This window comes from Melospiza georgiana, chromosome 2, assembly GCF_028018845.1.
Source record: "Melospiza georgiana isolate bMelGeo1 chromosome 2, bMelGeo1.pri, whole genome shotgun sequence".
NCBI lineage: Eukaryota > Metazoa > Chordata > Aves > Passeriformes > Passerellidae > Melospiza > Melospiza georgiana.
In genome coordinates, this window is record NC_080431.1 from 32,247,830 (window position 1) to 32,262,684 (window position 14,855).

Consider the following 14,855-nt stretch of genomic DNA (forward strand, 5'->3'; position numbering starts at 1 on the left):
CCCACTCTTCATGCTTGAATAAGCATGTTCCTAGAAATAACCACAAATAGCACCTTCATCAAGGTTGATTGAGTTCCCCTAATAAAGAGGTGCCAACTCTTATGAATCCTTGAATCTTCACAGTCTATCTTTTCCTGCAAAATCAGGCAGAACCAGAAGAGTCTTTGGTGTTCTCCTTCCATCTTAAAACATAAAGATAAATGTTATATCAATACTGCACTTAAATGTTGTCTTCCCCCCCAAATTTTTTTTTCAGTAGAACCACACAGGAAAAAATAAACTTTATCTAAAAACCAGTTAGAGAAATACAAAGGCCTAGAAGGAATCCAGCCCAGTTTGAGCAGCATCTGTTACAAGTCTTGAGGCTTCATGGAGAATTTGAAAAGCACCTTAATTCACATAGCATTGAGTGTCCTCATCTATTTACTCTCTATCAATAGGACACTTATGTATCATTAATTTTGGTGTGTGGAATCTTATCTTCTTCACTTTAATCAATTATTTGTGTTCCTGTATTTAAAATTCCAAACAGCAAATATTATAAAGGTTAACTTATTCTTGCCTTACTTAGGCAAGGACTTCTAGGCAAAATCCCACTAACACTTTTGGAAAGTTTTTCCTGTGTCTCTGTGTTGGTGACATGCCACCAGGCAGGGTATGAGGTTCCTGTGTTCAGACTAGCCCTCCACTACTGGTGTTAATCAAGTCTGCCCCTGAATCTGCTCCTAGATGACTTCACTGCCAGCAAAGCTGATTTCTATTCCTTAAACAAGAAACATTAAGATCTACAGTTGGAAATCATCCCTGCTGAAGTCTCATCCTACTCTTTCCCACTCTATTTCTCAGCTCTAAGCCAGTGTGTACAGACAAGGGCTGTGCCTTGCACCCAGCAGTTACTATATATGAAATACAAAGAGCAAAAAGCATACCCAATCCAGCTGAAGAGTCTGGATGCAGACATTTATCCCTCCTTATATTAGGCAAACCATTTTTTCAAAGGCTTATAATTTGGCTAAGTTTAGACCCATATACCAATATTGTGGTGTTTTGGGCTATTTCTCAGTCATTCAAACCAAAATGGTGCCAGGTTTTGAGAGAATATTTTCAAGAATTTAGCACATTCAGAATGGTGCATCTTCCATTGTTTTATCCTTAGAAACAGCTGAACCATTAAAAAAATAGAGAACAAACAACCACCCCCAAATCTGGGACAGAGAGATCATCCTGAAAAAACGGGAGCTCTCCTAATTAGTTTGGAAAGCAGAAAAAAAAAAAAAAAAAAGATCGCCTTGTGTCACACTGGAAAGTGCCAGGCAACCTCTATTCAGTTTGATTATTCCATCTGCAAGAACAAAGGGTGAGTAGCAAAAAGAAGCCTATGTAATAACCAAAAGAGCTGTGATCTAGAGTATATTCTTGGCTGTAGGATGAAAGCATGTTTTGTTTTTCTAAGCTCTGTTGTACAACTAGAAAGCTAAGGTGCCATGTCTCAAGTATTTGGGGATGACGTTTGAAGTTAATGTCTTTCAGTTATTAAATTGTACAAGGATTGTAAAGCAAGAAAAATTCAGAATCTTTCCATAGAACATCTCAAGAAGCAGCTTTATACTTATTTCAGTGAAATGTCCTGTAGAAGACTACACTTCAGATCCAGTTCTCTGATTACCTAATAAGCACTTCTGCGCAAGAATGTCCTTAATCTTAATACTCTTATTTCTACCACTCAACATAACACTCAGTCTACCTACCTATTTTTCTTCAGCAGTCTTTCAGGTTTATAAACTTACCTCTTTAACCCAGATCTACCCCCATGCTCCTCCACTTCTGCCAGCTAACTAGCTCACTGTTCCATTCTTCAATGAGAGACTCCTACGTGGCTGTCTGGTCGTCTACCTACGTGGTCACTGCACCGTGAAAAATTTGAAATAAATTCTCAGTGCCCCACAGACTATTTCATATTCCAGTCAGACCACAAAGCATGTGCTTGAAAGTACACAGAAAAACTGTTCCAGCAGAGTGGAATGAAGATGTGCCGTTAGCAGTTCCAGTATCGCACAGTGCCTGGCTCACATCAACACGGCGTTTCTTCCACCCACTTGCAAGCCAGCCTGTAAATGCAACCCACAGCCTGGAGAAGAGAAGGCTCCAGGGAGCCATCTGGCTGTCTTCCAGTACCTAAAAGGGGCTTGCAAGAGAGCTGGAGAGGGACCTTTGACAAGAGCCTGTAGTGACAGGACAAGGGGGAATGGCTTCAAACTGAAAGAGGGCAGGTTTAGATTGCAAGGAAGGAATTTTTTCACTGTGAGAGTGGTGAGGCACTGGAACAGGCTGCACAGGATGTCCTATCTCTGGAAGTGTTCAAGGCCAGGCTTTGAGCAATCTGGTCTAGTGGAAGGCATCCCTGCCCACAGCACAGGGATTGGAACTAGATGAACTTTAAACATCCCTTTCTATCTGAATCATTCTATGAGCCTATGACTCTTAACTCAGTACTTTTTATTTCCAATGTGAGAAGAAAAATGTGTTGGCCATCAGACAACTGAAACCCTAAACAACTGGAGTCAAAATCCAGACATATTAATTGGCCTCCCTATGAAGAAATCTGCAGTTCTGAATGTCTGACTGCAATTAGCAAAAAATACCACAAGAAAAGTTCTTTGTACAGGTTTTATGGCAAAACAGGAATTATGTTTAAGACAACTGAGTAGGACACTAGTGCATTCAAACAGTCATTGGAAGCTGGAAATTCCTTTCTTAAATGAGAATGACCAAGATGGTGCCTGCCAAAGGAAGAGATGACTACACTGCTATGGGCAAGACAGCGCAACAAGCACAGTTTCCATCAATTTCAAAATAATTCTTCCTGCACTCAGAAAAATAGATGTCATTTGATGGAGAACAAAGCACAAGGTAACCAGCAAGAACACAATACTACTGGAGGTAACTTTGATAGGAGAGGGAGTCCAGTGATTCTGTGGTCAAGCAACAAAAAGATTGACCAAAGGTTGGTGAACTAGCTAGACTGATACCTGTGGAAGACTGATAACAAGATATTATGTCCAACCAAAATATTTTACAGAGTAAAAATCTTCCTGCAGTAGCTAGAAAAGAAAAAAAAAAAGAAAAAGGGGAGAAGGGTGCAGAGAGACAGAGAAAACATTTGCTAGGAGTGAAAAGTTCAAAGTTTTCTAGCTGTTCAGTTATTTGAAAAGAGCATGTCACACACTGGAATTTTTTTAACTCTTCAGAACAGCCCAATAAATTCATGTTGTCTCTCTATAGGTATCTTCTTGGGCAAATCAAAAGGATATTACTAAGCTAATGGGACTGGAAAAAACCATCAGCAAAAGTTCCCTTGGAACTGATTTACAGAATGAATGGGCAAATCAAAAACATGCAATTAGCAGCATGTGTCAGCCTTCTATATGATCCATAGAACTAAAAGCATTTAAGATGTGCCAGCCTCAGGCTTCTTGCTCCTTAAGGCATGCATGACATGAGAACAAGAGACTACCATCATTACTGAAAATAGGGTTTTTTAGTGATACTGGCATGACTAAAATGTAACTGCTGATCAGTGCCAATTAGCTAGAATAATCCTGTTAGCATTAGCTCAACTGTTCATTTATAAATCTCTGCAACACTAATTGTATTTGAAGTTCTTTTAACACTAACTCCTTTTGTGTGGTGATGAAAGCCTTCAAAACACTCATCAATCGAACAGCTGATATAACAAACAATCCTCCTTTAACCCTTTGCAATCTCAGTGCTATAAAAGTAGTTTGCATATTAACTATATCATAGATTGAACAAGTTTTTACGTGGTCATTTTTTATATATGGAACATTTTATTATATATTTACATATGTATATGTAAATATATATATTTATATATATTGCCATAGCAAGAGCTGTATCCTATCAAGTACTGAGTATAACTGATCGTTGTCAGTGTGTATCCCACTAAGAAAAGTGAAAACTGCCCTCCATTGCTATTGTTTTTTGTCAAGTTCATAACTTAGATCAAAACATCCATCCATCCATCCAAAATAAATTTAATTTGATTTTTACTTATTGCTACTTAAATTGTACCAGAAGACCATTTTAGCAGGAAATACTTTCCTGATCTGAATATAGTTGACAATGTTGTTTCCAATTACTGGGCCCCCTCATCAGCTTTGGACGAAGTTTTTAATCAAATCAAAATGGACAACAGAGAAAATGCAAGGAAGATTTCATTAAATAAATTTATTTGTTAAAATAATTTAACTCCAAATACAACTGCTGAGTTTGCATTGAGTTCTATGTACAATTCTTGTTTTATTTGAAACATCAAGGTTTAAACAACTGACATTGTTACAAAACAAACTGTTGCCCCATTTTAAGTTGCCAGTTGTATTAGAGCTCAACAATTAACTGTGAAATACATTAATTCACCCAAGGAAACTCCAAATCAACAGCGTTAAGTCTGACTCCAGAACCCACTTCAGTCTTTCTTCAAACCCTGATCAAGAATTAACAGATGCACAACAATGCAGATAAAAGCCTCCTGCAGTTGTCAAACATTTGCTTTTGTTGCGGAGTTTCACAATTAAAGCCTAACCAGTGCTTTGATGGCACACTGGTAAAAAAAAATTAAAAAATTAAAAACAAACATGCACAAAACCCCCCAACCAAATGGCTGACATCTTTAGGTAACATTCTATACAGGAAAGCAAATACCAGTAGTTTTCCCACAGAAAAGTAATGGCAACTGTAGCACTGGGGTTAGGGAGAGGCTAGAATCAGAACAGAAAATGTCACCAAATTTCTTTTCTTGATGCTCTGAAGAGGTGGGCAGGGGGATGGGCAAAACAGAAAAAACTCAAAATCCAATGCAAGTTATATACTCTTGATCTGATTCTGGTTTGTTTGCTTTGAATAATTTTTGTGTGTATTTTTAAGGGAAAGAGGAAACAGTTGCTCTATCATAGCTTAAAAGAACAAAAGTTGCAACTTTTTTTTTTAAAAAAAAACAACAAAACTGGAAAAAATGCTGTCTTTGTAGAAAAGTACAAAGCTCTACAAGAACAGCCAAAGGAAAAGTGGGTCTTTGGAACAAATCATAATATTTTAAGGCATGTTATAAGAAACTTTCAAATACTATAATTGGTAATCCTATCAGGGTACAAATGAAACAGTGACCCAAGACCAGTGATTCCTGCAGGGTGGCCATGCAGCCTCTGTGCGGCTCACCTACCTCCCCTCCTGCTACCCCTATAACTTGAAAAATCTGTCAAGTGCAACTGTCATTGATTCAAGCTCCACTATCTTCACATTAGTGGAAATACAAATAGTGCATAACTACTTCCTCAGAACTATACAATAAAAAACAACACTTACACTTTGCTCCCCCAGCCAAGTTGCATGGTAGCTTACATATGGCCTATGCTTTTGAAAATGTAAGAGTGTAATGAAGCAACAAAACTGGGAGATATTTTCTTTAATATTTCTGTTACAAATTTACTGTGCAATTTTTCCTATATTTAAAGCCCATCTGCTTTATATCATGAACTTCACGATAGGCTGTTCATCCTTGACTTTGTGCCATTTTCTTGGTTGATGAACAATCTGTCAGGTAAGATTTTTAACATCTCTGTAAATAACCTCGCATAACATGCACTTCCAACTCAGTTTGGTTTTTTGTGGTTTTTCTTTTTCGAGTGCTTATGCAGTGGATCTCACACTGACAAGCTGTTTTACGGATGGATTGTGCTGCTTGATTAACCATTTCCCAAGATATCTGAAATCTAGATATCTGAAACCCTGAAATATCATTGATCCAACATCTCACATTTTGTTTAAGCATGGCAGCTGACACAATGGGCAGGCAGGGAGTGGTAAGAGAACATTCATACCATCTATAGTTTAGGCATGTGAGTTCTGTGACTTGGAGGACTAAAGTTAAAAGCCTAAGTTTGCTATACAGTCAATGGAAAGAGGTAGGTGCCTCTAGGAGGGCGATTCAGAGCACCCAAAATGGGCATTCAGATGCCAGAAATAAACGGTGTGCCTATCTCCCTAAGAGAACAAAGTACAGTAACAAAAGCTCTGCAAAGAAGGTGGGAAATGGGCTACATTTACGTTGTAAGGCTTAATGCTCTGTGACATCTAATGCCCTTTGTCACACCGGTTGTGGAAAGGTCTTGAAAGATTAAGGGCAGAGTTGGCCAGTTCTCTTCCGTGAAAATGATTTTCTTTAGTTATCATCCAGTGAACTATAATTCAAATGTTAAGGATATTTATGTATGGAAATCTGCAAAGTGTTTTCTACTCCAGTGTCCTTTGTGGCAGATGAGAGCGCTTTTAGGAAGTTCTGCAGATGGAGGCAAAACTCTCGAACCTAACTCCAATTACAGCATTTCTAAGGGCCATATACACACACACATACACACTCAACACACACACACAGCCCAGCACCCCTATTTTCACTCATTTAAACACAAGGAACTACACTGTTACTGCACAAGATTTAAAAACTAATAAACGCATGGTGTTATTCAGACCACAGGCTCAGTGACTGTATTTTATGGCCAATTTTACCTATAAAAGATCCAGCTCAAGACAATCTCTCCAGCATTTAAAATCTAAACATTGCGATTGAAAACTTTTCTATGCTTTGATTGTAAGACTTTGAAATAGGTATTTCTGTGCCATTAGTCATGCAAATGATAAATACTTCACTGCTATGAAACTAGCAAGTCAGAGCTCGAGCATCCTTTCCAAATAAAATATTTGCTCCCACCATTAAACACTTCAATAATTGGGGCAACCTTTGAATAGTGTGTCAGGCATTTAAAGAGCCATTTCCACACTCACCTAAGGAATTACAACCGTAACTATTTCACCTCTGAACCAAATGATTTCACGTGGTTATTCAATTTAAGTTTTCAACATTAAAGCTATCAAATAGCAAACTGGATTTTCAAATGTTAGTTTGGGATCACACCAGAGAATGTAGCCCTTAAAGGCAAGAAAAACTGTTGTCTTTAACAAACTTAAAAATGCAGGATGTTCATACTGTCCCACGAGGTTTCTGCAGAAGGGAACATATGGATGAAACATGGCTTAATTTTCCTTACAAGATGGTACTAGTTAATCTATTAAAGTGTTCCTTGTTAGTAAGGCTCAGCAATTTTTTTTTTCATCACAGTTGCTTCCTCCTGGTTCAGTAAAGTGAAAATAAAGATGCTTCCTGCTTTGTAAACAGAGGGTTTGTTTGGCTTTTTGTAGACCAAAACCTGAAGCGATCCTCCATTTTTGAGCAGCAAAATGAAAGATTTAAAACATTCCAATGCCAGACTGTTTCTTCACCCGTCACTTGTTTCCAGATGTTGCCTCTCATTTCACACACTGATACAATGTTTTCTATTTCAAGATGTGGGATAAAGTGTAGAAATAATAGCATTGATTTTGAAAAGAATCCAAACTATATGGGTCTCTGGTAGCCTTTTCCTCCAACACTGTCAGAAGTTCTGGTGAAATCAACATAACTGACTGAACAAACTCAGCCACATGTGATAGCGTCCATTCTGAAGCGTGGTAATCAGACACCAAAAGACTTGGTTCTCCTTTTCATGCTTATCCTTGTCATGAAAGGTCTTCAGAGACATCCTCTCCACTGCTTTCGTCTCCGTTTCCAAAAGGATTCTGTCCTCTTCGGAAATAGTTGCTGTTGTTGCTGTCTGACGTGACAACACACGTGCGTTCGACTGGAACGACCCTGTAGATCAACTGACTGTGCCATAAAATTGCAGGTGCTCAAAGGGAACAACGGATGAGATGTGGTCATTTAACCCAATTATATTCAGAGTCAGTGATTGACTTTCAATGCTCAGCTCTGAGTTAATGTTGCTACTTCACTACAGATGTATTTCAAGTGACCCACAAACCAGGAAGTGAAGTAGACAGTTTTACCACCTTACAAAATTTCTGCAAATTAAGTCCAGGTTAGGTCATTTTTAATGCTATTGTATATTACATGCAGAACAGCATGGATCATCTTTGTCTGGCTGTGCTGCATAGTTCATTTGTCTAACAATTTCCGCAAAGAGCTCATCCACCATTGTTTTACTCTTAGCAGAGGTCTCCATAAATGGGCAGCCCCATTCTTCAGCTAAGGCTCTGCCTTCACTCAATGATACTTCTCTCTCACTTTCCAGGTCCACTTTATTACCAACCAGAATTACTGGCACCTTCTCATACCTACAGTTTAAAAACAAAAACAACAACAACAATAATTAAATTTTTAAAAATGGCAACATTCTTCAAGTAAAAAAAAAAGAAGAAAAAAAATCTATTTGCAAACAATACAGGCCCAAATGGAAAGAGACACTTGAATGACCTTAAAATTTTACATTTGAAAAAATGTGTATTTCACATTCTAGCAATTTGTTGCATATCTTGTTCCCCTCAGAGCTTTCAGAGTTCCGCAAAAATTATCCTCCCCTGAATTTTCCTTCCTTCCAAGAAACATGCCAGGAATACTTCCGCACTACAAAAATGAGGAATATAATACTATTTTCTCTGTTTGCAATCTCCATGTGTAAGAACAGGATGGACATCAAATCCTCCCTTCAACATTACACCCTCCTTCTCCCTGAAGAGGTATTTTGTATCTCCTGCTTGGGATAACGATGCAACACTCTCCCTTTCAAGAGTACATTTACCTTTGGTCAATACACACAGAACTCTCTCAATAGCAATAAATGAGACACAACCAAAGTGCCAGTAAATTAATTCCAAATTTCAGGAAATGAAGTCCACTTCAAGTACCGCATACACACATAAGTACTGTTACATAAAAATATGTATTAGATAATACAGAATGTGTATCTCTCCCTTGCAGCACTCACATCATTATGCCAGTTAAAGAAGTTGAAGAGACAAAAAAAATCGCAATTAAGTTCCAGGCAATACTATCACAGTTCTGCTTCATAATCAACTTGGACAGCACAACAGATCATGTTGCTATGAAGGAATTCTTTACTTTGCACCTCCTCATGAAAGGATCCTTGCCAAATCTTTTTACAAAATTGAAATGCCTGCCATTCTTTTTTTTCCACCTCACATTCATAAACCTTTCTTCAGACATGAAACTAAGAGTTCCATCAGGTTTCAAATTTACATATTTGCCACAGAAAAGAAAAGAGAGAAGAAAACACTGGGCCTATTTCCAAAATCCTCTTACACAGGTTTTCTCACAAAAAGAACTAGGACTGAGAGTAAACCACTCATGACTTTTCAGCACTCGAACCAGACCTAAGAGAAGCAAGACGGTACCTTCTTAACTTAAACCCGAATTTCTCCTTCATATTTTCTTAGTAGTATTGCTTTGAGTCAAATTGCTGGAGTAAGACTGAACTGTGGACAGACAAAAGATGCAGCTGACACCTGCAGCTGCTGAAGACGACACCCTCCTTAAGCCACCTTCTTCATCCCTCCCACCCATCCTCCCTGCCTGCCAGGCAAGGCAGCAGAGCAGTGCTGGTGCATCTGCCTCACCTGTTTGAGGGGAACAGCCTGTTTTCCCCGTCTGTCCCCACTGTGCACTGGAACAGGTACCCTGTGTGCTCCTGCTGCAGGGACAGTGGGCTCCTCCAGAGTCCAAAAGGAAAAACGGCCGATAATGTCTCAAATCACACCAGCAACTCTTACATCACCAGACTAGTATCAAAAATTTGTCTAACTATGTCATAAGATGTAGCTGAAATTCTAAACTTTGTTATGCCTCTTTGCTTACTAAGAAAATGTAATTTAATCCATAGTCCACGGCTGTCATCAATAATTGCAGAGAATTCCCCTCACTTTTACCATTTATCCTGCCTTCATTTACCATCTGAAGAGACACAATCCATTTCTCACTCCGTGGATAAGTGTTTAGCACAATGATATCTTTGGAACACTTGCAAGAGCTAAGCTGCCATTAATAAAGTACCAAAATACACACAAGCATCTTGAAATCTGTCCTCCTGCATTTAAACACAAGATAGCACAGTCTTTAATTACATAAGATGGATGGCATACAACAGATAAAAAGAAACACTGAATTGCTGTCTTATCTTTATTGTTCAGATGCATGTGTCCTATTGTATTTGCTACACAGCATTAAAAAAATCCTTCAGTGGAAATGGAATCAGGTACCCCCTTCACTGCATTACTTGATTTCTGAAGGCCCTGAACTTCCTCTCACTCTCCACTGGCTTGCCCTCTGGTAAAACTGAGAAATTCAAAGCAGGTGCTTGAGAAATGCCCAGTGAAGAAACAGATGAGCCAGAATTAAAACACATAATCACTTCTCTGAGTTTTGTGACATCAATTGTTGAGAAACATATAAGGAAACACAAACACACTTGTTGCAGACTTATAGTCAGTTCCCCTGAAAAATTCAAGTGCTTAAAAGGTTTAGGAATGCTAGAAAAGCTGGGCAACTAAATATCTGAGTGTCTGTATGCTATGAGTACTCAGCACCTGGGAAATGGAGCAGTGGAAACCCTGATGTTTTGTACTGAAGAACAGAAAGAACTGATGAGCTGACAGAAAAGATGTGAAAAGCCTAATTTAATTTATTTGCAGAGGACCATCTAGGAACTATTAGGTGGAACTGATAGAAGCAATTTTCTGCATTGCTTTTCCTGTTGCATTTACTCAATTCACTACCAACCCTCACCACCTAAAATGAGATCCTACAGTCAATAGCCTTATTCACCTTATAATTCAGATTCACCCAATAACCAATAACTTTACAAGACTGAAATGTGTTAGAAAGTGTTTCTGCAAAGCTCTCATTATGTTTCCTTAGCAAAAATAAAGTTGCCCTTGCAGAATACATCCCTGTACTACCTAGATTTTGAGTGGTTAATTTTACAGAAAAAAAACATTTTATATATATACATAATCTGTGTGACACATATTTTAGATTTTGATATATACTTATGCTTGTATATCATAAATGCAATTTATCTTTTTACATAGAAGAGTCAGTGTCTACTACCTAGAATACAGCAAATAATGGAAAAACAGTCCATGGATACTGAGCAGAAGACCGGCTCTAGTATGAGCTGGAGCTAAGTGCTCCAGCTCAGGATCAGTCCTGCCAGACCCAAGCTGAGTAGAGGGATTCAGACCAGACTTCTATGTATCAGATTCCCCAAGTACCAAGACGATGATGAACTGTGTGTCTTCATTCAGAGTCCTAAGGGCCTTCACACTTTCCAGTTTTGAGTTCTGGCAACACTTTATGGAAAATCTAGCTCTTGCCTAAATCAAACTCTACAAGCTCTGAAGTTGAAGCTAGCTCTGCACCCTTTACCTCTCAACACTGCCAGAATTTCCGGCCTCAGTATCCTGGGCAATTTCTTTTCTGATGAAAAGAACAAGGGAGATCCATGGCTCAATACTTTCCTTACTGCAGCTGCTGATCTCACTGGAGGCAATTTCTGCATGCATCTGGAGACTCCACCTGATACCCAGAGCTTTGAGCAGCCAGATGTTGGACACCCTCACTCAGGTGCTGTGCAGCACACCAGGCCCACCAAGGGAAGGGCAGTTTCTCAGATGTGGGGGAATTATATGATTCTAATGAAATCTGAAGGCAAGAAGATAATCTCTTCTTCACCCTGTTGAATTTCAGTGGCCCAAGAGAAAGGAAAAAACAAATAAACAAAAAAAAAGAGAGCCACCTTGCAATGTCCAAGCAGCAATGCAGAACCTTCCATACAACCACAAAAATTAAACACGGGAATTTACAAATCCTTCCTCCAGTAGGATCTAACTTACTCACAAATACCTGTAGCAGAGCAAAAGAGGCTGAAACCCCACCACCCATACTGAAGTCCTGAATCCAGGCTGCTGCTCCCATCACAGGATCTGTGAGAGAGCAGTTCAGCTCACAGTGGGAGCTGGGCAGAAGTTTTGCCTTTTGCTGCAGCCCACCTGCCCCTGCATGTTCCCTTAGCAATGGAAAAGTGGCACAGTTCTGCTCATTTCTGGAGCAGGAAAATCCAATTTTCTCAGTATGTCTCAAAACCTTTGAGCAGCACTGATCTTTCCTAATGAAAAGCATGAGGGCCACCTGAAAATAAGAACTGCTGCTACTTTTGTCAGTATCAAAGAGCACAGTATGTATTCTGGAGCAAATATAGCAGAGCCTGTAAGAAACACTCTCAAAAATGTAGCAGGGGAGGGCTTGACTTTTTAAGACCTCAGGAACAAATTTTTGCAAGACCAATTACACGTGTTTGCAGAACACGATTAAAGAACAAGGCACTTCACCCTGTTTAAATGATCTCATTATCTTTAGCTCCAATATGACAGATACTGAGCAGCAGTGACTCTTGAAGAGGTAGCAGGACTGCAGTCATTTACAGCCCTATGAAAGGCACCAGTACAGAGTCAAATGCCATCATATCTAGGGTTTCCACTACTGGCAAGGTAGTCATTGCCCCATAAAGACAATCAGAATGTGCTTGCCAGTTCTAGATAAATTCAGTGCTAAAACTCACCCCGTTACCCATCTTTAATGAACACCTGGGACCAATAGCCCACAGTAAATCCTTCAGTTTTCCTGAGGATGGACACCACAGCCACATGAAATCAATAAATACACAAACATCAGATGTTTTATGTGGCACAGTTATACACTACTGACCACACAGCTTTATATGTCACACAGCAATAAATATTTCTATATTTTATCTTACCTCAAACAGCATACACATCATCCACATTTCTGTTTAGATTACTATGTACACTTTGAATAAAAGCTTAGAACATTTAGAAAGTGTCAAGGTGATTGGTATGAGAATGATCTTCACAGACTTTTTCCTCACAGCTTTTCCACCTTCAATCCCACCCAAAAAAACATGGGCAGTACCTAACTTCTTTTACAAGGTACAAGAATTTAAAAACAAAATCCCCAAACATGCCAAGGCTAATAAACTGATCTGATTCCTTTAAACAGTGGTAGAGATTGCCCAGTTCCCCTACACTCTGTGCATGTGTGAGTTGTAGTAGTCAGTGGAGAAAAAAGTACAAACAGGTTCCTGTTTTCCAATTTCACATTCTGGAAGTGGTGTCTCTTTTCTAAGATTTTTTCCCTGAGTTTCATATCAGACCCAAATATTTTCAACCAAATCATTCTGTGTAATAAAAACAAACCAAGATAATACCATGTACTCTGAAAGACTTTTTTTTATAACAAGTTTAAGTCCTGTTGAAGTTTTTGGAAAGATGCATGATTACAGCTTTATATGATAAAACCAAGGACCACTGAAATACAAAAGGTATTTCAGGATAACGATTACTAATAATCAAAAGGAGTCTCCAGTACTAAATCTCCTTTATTACTTTCTACCTCCAGTACTAACTCTCCTTTATTCCCTTCTACACACAGGACATCTTTCTTTTTTTTTTTTTTTTAAATGCATTTCTGTCAGTTTTGATAGTATTTAAAAAAGGAAATTAATTTAAGGGATAAAGATAGTAGTGTTGAAAATGATGCAAATAATATCAAAAATCAATAAAAAATAACTGTTCTTCAATTTAGATTTACAAAAAATTTGTGGTATAAATCCTGCCAAAATACACAGCAAAATAATTATGGGTAATATGAAATAAAGTACCAGAAATGACAGTTAAATCTATTTGGTTATTTACAAACTCACCCTAAATATAACACAATATCCTTTTGTAATGTAACTTGCAAACTTTGATTGCCTTCAGTATAATCCGTCATAACTTGAACAAGCAGTTTCCTCATCTAGAGGAAGAACATATTCCAAGTGTAACTATCAAGAATTGTTCTAATCCCTTTCACGTAATTACTTGGATATTTAATGCAGAATCCTAGATAGTTAAAACTCACATCAGCTATGGAGGATAAGAAAAGGCACCGAGTGCTCCCCAGCCTGATTCTGAGCCTCTCAAACACCAGGATGAGAAGAAGCAATACCACAGAATTTTCAAGGAGAAAACCATCTTAAACCTTTCCTGAAGTTACCAATTCTTGAACTAAAGCAGCAGGAAAAAAAAAATTTATATATATACATACATACTTCTGAAGCTATTACTAGCTTAACACACTCAGAGGAGACATCTCACTTTTACCAAACCCCTATTCTTTGTATTTTGGTAGCGTTAAAAACTTCAGCTATTAGGGGGTCACTGTGCAGAATTATGTTTCCATAGACTCCTGCAAATAGACACCAATAAAGACATGCCAATACCTGTATACATGCATAAATGTGTCAGAGAGATACTTAAATCTAAACAAAGGTAGGTTTCTGCAAAGTTGGAGCACTTTTCCCTCTAATGGAAATTATTACAGCTTCTCAGGCAAAACCACATAGAACAGCTGTAAAACTCCCACGATTCTGCTGCAAACAAGTCATTTCAGTTTACTAATTAATTGCATTTAACATTCAGCTTTGTAAGCTATATTGTGTAGTGATTTCATTTCTTAAGCAATAACTCCCAACTAAAAAAATAGTCTTAAAATAATTTTTATAAATGAGTAGATGTTAAAGAGTTTATTGGAAGTCCCACTGCAATTAGGTGGCTGAGTCATGAATCAGTTCGCTATAAAGAACAGTGCATGGCCTAATTGCAGGACTGGGATCTAACATTTTCTTCTAGGCTTTGACATGAACTCCTTACATAGCCTTTGGGGAAAAAAAACCTCTTCAGATGGATAGATTGAGGTATATAAAGGCATGATAATTGTACTTACTCATAGGACAGCAAATTAAATAATAATTGCAAAACAACCTAGGAGGATAATATTAGAATAATAAATAACACCACACCATATCACTTTT

General features: G+C 38.2%; 1 protein-coding gene across 1 annotated transcript in view; it reads right to left on the reverse strand.

The window, feature by feature from the left end:
* Window positions 1-4,233: 4,233 nt before the first annotated feature.
* Window positions 4,234-14,855, reverse strand: part of RAP2A (RAP2A, member of RAS oncogene family) — a 30,725-nt gene continuing 20,103 nt past the window's right edge. Inside the window, exon 2 of the mRNA XM_058044967.1 lies at window positions 4,234-8,244. Coding sequence (XP_057900950.1) covers window positions 8,007-8,244 — 238 coding nt within the window. The 3' untranslated portion in view covers window positions 4,234-8,006. The remainder of the gene's footprint in view (window positions 8,245-14,855) is intronic.